General features: G+C 41.7%; 1 protein-coding gene across 2 annotated transcripts in view; it reads left to right on the top strand.

The window, feature by feature from the left end:
• Positions 1–1,319: 1,319 nt before the first annotated feature.
• The window catches only part of LOC110047546 (protrudin-like), a 65,343-nt gene continuing 57,040 nt past the window's right edge, over positions 1,320–9,622 (top strand). Inside the window, exon 1 of one of the 2 annotated variants that reach the window (XM_089288682.1) lies at positions 1,320–1,571. In XM_089288682.1, coding sequence (XP_089144808.1) covers positions 1,438–1,571 — 134 coding nt within the window. In that variant the 5' untranslated portion in view covers positions 1,320–1,437. The remainder of the gene's footprint in view (positions 1,572–9,622) is intronic. The other variant, XM_089288679.1, reaches the window with a different exon arrangement.

Below are 9,622 nucleotides of genomic sequence, written 5' to 3'. Positions count from 1 at the left end.
ACGTAGTTTCTCGATCTCAGTTCCGCCGAAATCATTTCAATTTCTTAGCTCACTTAAAATCCCAGTAATTCTTTTTTAATTTGGGATTAATTTGACAGCAAAACTATAAGCAATTCTACGATTGAATATACTAGCGACATTAGCGGCAAATATTATCTTCGTAGCCTGCGTGGCGGGCGTCCGAAGGGGAGGGAAAGAAGAAAAACGAGTGCGCGAAGCGCGTGAGGGTAGGGTCCCTCTTCGAAGCGTACTCTATCCTCTGCGCTCATTTTCACCCTTTCCCTCCCCTTCTACGGCCTGCCACGCAGGCTATTATCGTCGCAAAAAGCCCTTTTTCGAAATTTTTTCTATCCACTGCCAAACTAAAGCAAATTGTGAATTAATACGATCTTTCTACAGTCACAATTCGTTTCTTTTGCCGGTATTTTTTATCATATTTTGATTTTTGGAGCCCTGATAAAGTTGTCCCGGGTAGGCGAGTTGTCCCTAGCAGAGGGTTTAGAATGGAGTTGGGGGAGCGGGGTAATCCTAGTGTTCAGCTAAGGTTACCCTAGAGCCAGGGAAACCCTACCTGCCTTGTAAACACGCCCATGAAAAAAAAAAAAAAAAAAAGAAAAAAAAAAGAAATGTGTGAATGCTAGGGTAATCTTCTTGCAAGAGTAACCCTAGCACTAAGGTTACCCTACCTCATTGTAAACAGGGTCTTAGGATAAACACTGAACTCAGCTGACGCGTCAGTGGTCATCAGTATGCCGTACCTCGAACGTATGATTTCAGTAATTGACCGTTTGACTCGTTCAGTCGCGCGTGTGATCCAAACGCGAGTCCTTCTTTCACTTTAAGGTGTTCATAATCAAAGTGAGGATTTGAAATGTAGCCTTTCTTTTATGTCACTTGGACGATTTTCATCTAATGCATGGCCAAATACCGTTCAGGTTCAGGCCCCAGTTGTTCGAAAGGTGGATGAACGGATAAATCGCTATCCGGTGGACAAGTGTTAACAAAACAAACCAAGCTACCCGCTGGATAGTGATTTATCCGGAGAATATCGTTATCCACCTTTCGAACGACCCGAGCTGGAGAAAATCGACTACAAATGGTTTACAGAGGATGGGTTAACATTCACACTTTATTGCAATTTGTTTTTTAAAAAGAAAAAATACGAATTTTGAACTTTTTGTCCCTTACGATCTCGTTTGTTGATAATTACATCCGAAATCGAAAGTATACAAAGTGAGAAAAATAAGAAAAATCCCTAGCAAATGTGATGACTATTTCACGACCGGGGTGACACGTACATTGTTGTCGGCCCGCGTTTTTCGGCGTGGTTACAAAGTTGGGCACCAATGCAGACGAGTTTAGCCGACGAGTGTAGACTTGTATGTATGGATGTGCAGTACTGTCGAAGATGAAAACAAATTATGCTAATCTTATTCAATGATCCAAGTTATGGAACAAGAAAATGGCGTCGTCAAATTTGACATAGGCTCATTCGTCCTCTGCCACAGAAAACTGTGTCTCCTGATGCAACCATTTAGAAAGGGATACGAAACCTTTGCCTACGTGACCAGGTTGGTAAAATCGGCTTTAGTTCCTAAATATGCATAAAGACTTAAAGAGGTTTTTATCAGCAAGCTTAAAAGACCAACAGTGATTAAAAGTGCGTTCAACGCCTTCATTTAGCTAGACTGAATTCATCCCCATGTTATTAAAATGCTAAAATCGACATTCAACCTCAGATTGAGTGGTTAGTGGTCATGTCAATCAATGTCAATATACTGAATCCATCATAAAAAGTGGTGTTTCAATATATATAGTGCAAGATGAGGGTTCTGTCCTGGTGTACCGGTACACAGAGGGAATAACCATTGCACTCCTTTCTTTACGAACCTTTGTTTAACTGTTGAACATTGTTAGGTCTTTTGTATCGCTTCTTATGAACCGGTACACGAGGACAGAACCGAGATGACTATAACAGTAGCCACAACTCTAGAGTGCTTTATTCAGATGAACCTTCAAGTGTAACACGATACAAGCCTAGGCTAGCGCTGATTGAATACAGATTGACACATTGGCATGTTGTGACATCCTTCCTGTTTTGAGAGTGTCTCTTAAGTTACAGTTCATTTAAAACCAGAGACTCACGGTTAGACGTCCAATCATAAAATAATCATTCCATCGATATTGATCTCTGACTATAAAATACTAATAGAAAAACAAAACGCTGATAAATGTTCTTTGAATATAGTCTTTATATCATCTCAGACCTATTTGCAAACTGTTCAGGATACTGTTTACGTTATCATGTAATCCGATAGATAGGCTGGTGGCGTTCTGGTGTGCGGTGGCCGTGCTGAACTCTTGGATGCAGCTATAGGAAGTTCGCTGATGGTGTCAGAGGTGTTTGGTGTTTCTGTATGGGATACTTCTCATGTGATCTTGGTTGGTGATGAGCCTTCCCCAGTATATCTCACAGGTGTTACGTCCAGTATCGTCGAGGCGTCAGGACTCTCTTTGGTTTTCCCCAGGTGGTAACAGCTCCTTCTGTATGTCTCTCTGTCAGGCGTTTCCACTACATAGGATCTCTCATCTAGCCGTGATGTGACCATGCCTTTCTTCCACACTTAAGTTCCTAGTTGAAAGGGTTTCATTTATACGACATCGCCTTCTGAAAAGGGTGGGCAAGTCACGAGTGTTGGTTGTAGTATTTGGACTGCTGTGCTTGTCACCTTGTCAGGTCTTTCATTTCTCAGTCTGTTTGTGGTGTCCTGGGCTGAAGAAGGGCTTTCGTGTTTGTGTTCTCCTGTTCATTAAGCATTGCACCAGGCTTGACTCCATTCCTTGGGTCGGTGTGTTGCGATAGTCGAGTATCGCAATGTATGGGTCCGTTCTGGAATTCAGGGCTTTCCGGATAAGGTTCTTTGCTGTTTTCACTGCTGATTCCACTTTCCCGTTTGCGTTACTGTTGCCAGGGCTGTTGGTTCTGTGTTTGAAGTCCCATTCTTTAGCAAACTTGGTGAACTCTGATGAGGTGAACTGCGGGCCATTGTCACTGATCAGGGGGTCAGGGCAACCATACCGTGCAAAATGGTTTTTGAGTTTCAGGATTATGGCTGCTGAGGTAGTATAGTGAAACCCCGTCTTACGGACACCTGCTTCTAATGGACAGTTTTCTTTGTCCCGACAACTAAAAAGCTCATATATTTTCTCTTAAATTAGCCTGCTTAATACAGACACCCGGATAATGCAGACACCTTATCATGTCCCTTTGGTGTCAGTATTAACGGGGTTCCACTGTACTTGTTAGGCAGTTGACCTCCCAAAAATTGCTGTAGTAATCCACAGTTACCATGAATTCTTTCTAGTTTAGCTTGAACAGGTCAACTCCTAGTTGTTCCCATGGTCGACTGGGCACTTCATGTGGCATCAGAGACTCCTTTTGGTTGCTGGTTTCGTACTTGTGACGGGTTTCACATGACGCGACTAGTTCCTTTACTTCAGTGTTCATACCGGGCCAAAAGATGGTTTCCCGTGCTCAGGGTAGACAGGATTCTGCACCGAGGTGTAACACATGCAGCGTTCACTTCATGTCATGTTGTAAGCTGACAGGAATGACGATTCGTTGTCTATGGAAAATAACTCCATCTTGTATGGTTAGTTTGTCTCTCATACTGAAGTAAGGTGTTATCTGTGATGGCACTTGACCGTGGTGTTCTGGCCATCTGCGTAGAATGGCATTCTTGAGGATTCGCAATGCTTTGTCACTCTCAGTGGCCTGTTGGGTCTCTTGAAGTCTTGAAGTGGACACAGGGAGTAATGCTGTTGTGTTGATGTGTTCATATTCAGCTCCAGTAGGAAGGGCGCTGGTCGGCAGGTATGCTCTGGAAAGGGTGTCGGCTAAGTGTAGGTTCTTGCCGCATTTGTACCACACTTTTTAGTCGTATTTCTGAAGCCTCAACATCATACCCTGTGGTCGTCTTGGTGCGCAGGTGAGAGGCTTCTGCAAGATGGATTCTAGGGGGTTGTGGTCACTTTGTATTTTCACATGGCGTCCATAGGTGTATTGATGGAATTTGAGAAGAATGAGAAGATGATTGCGAGCATTTCTTTTTCAATCTGTGTGTATCGTCGCTTGGTTTCAGTGAGCGCTTTGCTCATATATGCAATCGGTCTACCTCTTTGCAGGAGGGCTGCTCCAAGGCCTGTCTGGCTAGCATCACATTGGATCTTGAGCTCAGCCTTGCGATCATAGTACAGTTCAGCTCAGATATATGTGAACTATGGATACGCGTATAATACGAGCGTATTTTGAATATACGCGTACGTCAATATGCGCACCTTATATACGCGCACATATGCGCACATATACGCGCGTATATGTCTCTTTGTTATGCATTCCCATAAGTTTCTTTATGTGAAGCATTGTTAGTCAAACAAAGGACATCATATTTCTGGGAATGAAAAAAGCTTCAAAGTGAAATTTGCATATTGTTAAAATGTCCTGCCGATCAATGAAAGCTATCATATTTCGAGTTTTTGATCACTTCGCAAATTCACCAATGCCAATGGATTGTGTCTCTTCAGATTTCAGATTTCAGATTTCTCTGTTGATGCCTTACTGATTCCAAGTTGCAAATTAACTACTTTGATAACAAATATTTTTGGAATTGGAGTGATGATCCTGCTGACATTATATTTACAGTTGGAAAAAGATAAATGTGTCTAAATATTTGTCTGATACTTCAGAAAACTTCACTTAGATGTACTGAATGAATTTCTTTAGGTTCTGAAAGGATAATTCAAGTAACTAGCCAGCAAAAAGAACACATCATTGCAATTCTCTTTGCATACTAGGGTTCTATATTTTAAATTATCAAATGAATTGTCGCAACTCTGCCCAATATACAAGAATTTATTTTCTCCAAAAAAGTGGCCAATATTGCTGTAATGCTGCCTCAAAATCACCTTTAGTTTATACTAATATCCCAAACCCGGGGAAGGAATGCACATTTCAGTGAGGCCAAATTCAAACCCCCGCAAATGCCCTTTTATTTTTGTTTGTTTTCATTTGTGGCTTACATTTCATGATTTGTACAACATATTTCGTCTTTTTAAAATAGAATTGCAAAACTCAAAAACAAAAGCAGCAATATAAATTTTTATAAAAAAAGCTGCAGCACCTGCATGGATACACCAATAATTGAGTTTGACCAGAAATGGTATTCTTTCTCAGTCATGACTTGATCACTTTGCTAAATGCTTTATTTATAAAATTTGATTGATATTAGACCATATTAGTGTCTCATGGAAAATCTCTGCCCCAGGAGCCCTCCCCAAAATTTCCACAATTAACCCCCCACCATCTTCCTCAACCTCCCCAACCCCCCTGGATTGACCACCGAGAGTTTTATTTGGGCTCCTAATAAAGTGGCTTGGGCTCCTAACTTTTGGTGGAAGAAGCCCGAAGGGCTCCTTAAAAATTTCCTTAGGCAACAGCCTTGTCTCTGGTTATATTTGACACAGACCATTCATGAATTCAAATGGTAAAATACTCTTTTCTTGATGAATAAAGTTGTTTATCAAAGTTTCTGTGGTGCGCCGATCACGTTTAGTTATTTTTTCTTCAAGGAAAAGTTCTGTGTTTTGGCAGGCGTTGGCAAGTCGTTTGCGAAGTGTTTATTGTCTGAACCGTTCTGAAGATCCTTGTTGAAAAAATTATATCTCTGGTCTTATTTGACACAAATCGTTCATTTGAATGGTAAAATGCTCTATCTTTAGCCAAAGAATTGTATATCAAAGTTTCTAGGGTGTGCTGCTCACGTTTAGTTGTTTTTTCTTCAAGGAAAAGTTCTGTGTTTCGGCATGCATTGGCAAGTCGCTTGCGAGATGTTTATTGTTTGAAACATTCCGAAAACCTTGTCAAGAAAGTGATATCTCCGTTTATATCTGACACAAACCGTTCATTCAAATGATAAAATACTCTTTCCCTAATGGAAGAATTGTTTATTGAAGTTTCTATGGTGCACCGCTCACATTTTGTTATTTTTAATTTTCTTCATCGAGAAGTTGTGTGTTTCGGCACACGTTTCCAAGTCCTTTGCTTCGACCATGTTTACTTTGTGTTGAAAAAATGTTATCTCTCGCTTGTGTTGTTTGCTCCATGAAGATGGAATTGTTGAAGCTTGTATCCCCGGCTTTATCTGACCAAAAAAAACAGTAAATATTTGATTTAACAGCAAAATACTCTCTCTTTTAATTAATATTCAGTCAGTTAGCTTTCTGTCAAGTGCCCAATTGCAAAATGTTAGTGTCAGCTAACATTTTGCTAATAAGTCTAGTCTGAAGGCATATGTGGTCTAGTCTGAAGGCATATGCGCATATACTGTATACGGGTATTCAAAATAAAGAAAACTCTTTCTCGCTCTGTGGCAAGCTGTCAAGCCATTGAAAACAACAAAGACTTGTTAAGAAAAGGAAAAAACAATAGGTTAGCTCATACATACTAATCAGGCATAAGCGTATATACTGTATACTCATGTGTGCATGTATGCATACGTGTATACGCATATTGAGCTGACGCGAATTATGCGTATATTTTGGTTCAGATATATCTGAGCTGCACTGTAGCTGAGGACTGATGCAGTGGTCACAAATTGCTTGACTTCTTGAAATGCATTCTCCTGCTCCTCTGTTCAATTGAAGTTGGTGTCTTGTCGCATTAATTGACGTGTCGACTCCATGTGGTCCGCTAGTCTGGATAGGAACTTTGCCAAGTAGTTGACAAATTCGTTTAATCTCTGCACTCCCTCCACGTCTTCAGGACGTGGCATCTTGAGGACTGCTTTGGTTTTGTAAGGGTCAATCTCAAGGCCTTCTTTGCTGAAGACATGGCCCATAAATGGCACTTCTGTATTGTGCAACTGCAGCTTGTCCTTGTTGAGCGCAATTCCACGTGCTTTGCATCTTTGAAGTAGTGCTTCCAATTTCCGGTCGTGGTCAATAAGAGCTTCATCTTTGGTGTCTCTGACACTGTATACCAGGACATTGTCAGTAATGTTAAGTATTCCATCCAGTCCCTCTAGTGCTTGGCTAACTTGCTTCTGAGTGCTGGATGCTGACAAACCAAATGAAAGTCTTCTCCATCTATATCTTCTGAAGGGGGTTGCAAAGGTAGTGAGTAGACTCGATTCATGATCAAGGACACAATGCCAGTAACCTGCGGTCAGGTCAACAGTCAAGAATATCTTCACTCCTGCCAGGTCTGGCATTAAGTCATCTAGGATTGGCAGCTGGTGTGTTTCTCTCTTAAGGACTTGGTTTAACGGGTGTGGATCTATGCATATCCTTAGAGCACCAGACTTCTTGGTTGCAATGACAACACTGCTCACCCATGCTGTGGGCTCGTCCACTTTTGCTAGGACTCCTAGACTCCCCAGTCAGTGGAGTTGAACTTTAAACTTCTCTCTTAGGGCAGTCGGAACTCAGTGTGAGGGCATGATGGACGGTTCTGCATTTTCATCTATCTGTAGATGCACTGTACTGGGTAGGGTTCCAAGATCCTTCGAGAACATGTCTCCACGGCATTGGACTAGCTCGTCTACTGTTCCAATCTTTCTGATGTCTTCGCGCATCTGCCTCCGTGGGGGTGGAACTGCGACGAAATTATCCTGATGCACAGTTATCAGTTCCTTTTGTTGTGCTCTACATGCACCTATCAGGGGCATTAGATTGTCAGGGACAACAACAAATTCAATGGAGTACTTCTTGTGTGTCTTGGGATTTTTGACTTTCAGGCGGGTGGTTCCAAGAGGCTTCAAATTCGTTCCATTCCACATCTTAAGGGTTTTGTTTGACAGTGTTATGTGACTTCCGGTTGTGTGACACCGGTTAATGATGTTTATTGATGCTCCACAGTTGATTTAGAACTTTATCTTCTTTTCTTGACAATCATTTCAGTGTATATTTCTCTCGTGGGACCGGATGTTTCTTCGATCGCATGAACAGATGGTTCTGCAGTGATAACAGCAAGGAATTTGTAATCATGGCAGTCATCATGAGCATTGCTGCCGGGCTCTGTTTGCTCTGTGACTCCATGCACGCCATGAGTTTTTCCTTTTTGGCAAACCGAGGAGAAATTATTTCAGCCATTGCACTTTTGACAACCCTTTTGCCACGCAGGACATAGCTCCTTTTTCAAAGGGTGGTTTCTGCCGCAGAAGTGACAGGTTTTCTTTTTTGATTGCTCGTTTCTTGAATTCCGACCATTCTTTGGTTTCCGCGGGGTTTTCTTTGCGTGCTTGTTTATTCGATTAACTTCATGGGTGGTGTCATTTGTACCTTCTGAAATACTTTTTAAGTGGGACGACGTGGCTTCACTACTTCTACATAGATCAATACACTTCTTTAAATCTAGATTTCACTCTTGCAGCAGGCGTTTTCACAAATTGTTTTTAACACCAAGTACAATCCGATCTCTGAGTAAGCTATCCGCAAGGCATACACAGAATCCACATGGTTTAGCTAGGGATCTCAGAGCAGCAATGTATGCATCTATAGATTCATCTTGTCCCTGATTTTGTCTGTTAAAGACGTATCGTTCATATGTTTCGTTGACTTCTCCAATAGCAAACTCATCAAACTTCTCAACGATCTTTGATAAGGTCTTTTGCTCTGTCTCGTTGGGGAATTGCATTCCATTATAGATTTTTAGAGCTTCTGGCCCAAGGCAGTGCAGAAATAATGCTACTCAGTAGTCATCAGTTTGAGTGCTGAGGTTTCTGATTATGGAATAGTTGTTCCATACCTGCTTAAATTGTTTCCAGTCGTCTACCACGTTTCCTGTTGTATCTAGAGGTTTGGGAGGCGCTATCCCTTGAACGAGTGGAGTCGCTTGCACCGCTGTGCTTGGCTGGCTTGGAGCGCTAACTGACGCTCCTCCTGTTTCTGTATCAGACATCGGATGAAGACTCTATCGGGGTCTCTAGCAGGTTCTTAGGCTTCTTTATCCCACCAGTCTCTTCAGAGGCATGGGTTCAAATCCCACCACTGCCAGTGCCATGTTTCAATATAAATAGTGCAAGATAACTATAACAGTAGCCACAACTCTAGAGTGCTTTATTCAAATGAACCTTCAAGTGTAACACGATACAAGCCTATGATAGCGCTGATTGAATATAGATTGACATATTGGCATATTGTGACAAGTGGCATTTCGTGAAGGAGCTTGATCAGTTTCTTGTGTGACCATTTTGTGGTATTGAAACATATGTGAGTCAAGACTAAATTCCAAAACTAATGTGAGGAAAAAAAGTACTTTGTCTGCACGGTCTGCAGTCTCCACAAGGAATGAAAACATTTGGCTGCATCCAGCAGGATTACTCTTAAATTGTGCAAATGATAATGATGATGATTATGATGATGACCTAGAGAACCAGAAGTCTAGGAACTCTACTATGCCAAGACTTACTATAGTTCAAGATCAGACCAAGAGAAACAGGAAAAAACTAAACCCTTGAGCATAGACAAACTACAGTCCTTGGCAATCACAAATTTCATCATGTAAGCAAACCCGACTGCAAAGTCGCTCTTCATCCAGCATTAGCAGGAAGGAATACCACATGGT

The sequence above is a fragment of the Orbicella faveolata genome, unplaced genomic scaffold, assembly GCF_042242905.1.
Source record: "Orbicella faveolata isolate gen_17 unplaced genomic scaffold, um_ofav_v1 contig_1, whole genome shotgun sequence".
Lineage (NCBI taxonomy): Eukaryota > Metazoa > Cnidaria > Anthozoa > Scleractinia > Merulinidae > Orbicella > Orbicella faveolata.
Note: the sequence above shows the minus strand (reverse complement) of the source record. Positions and strands in the feature narration are given on the sequence as shown.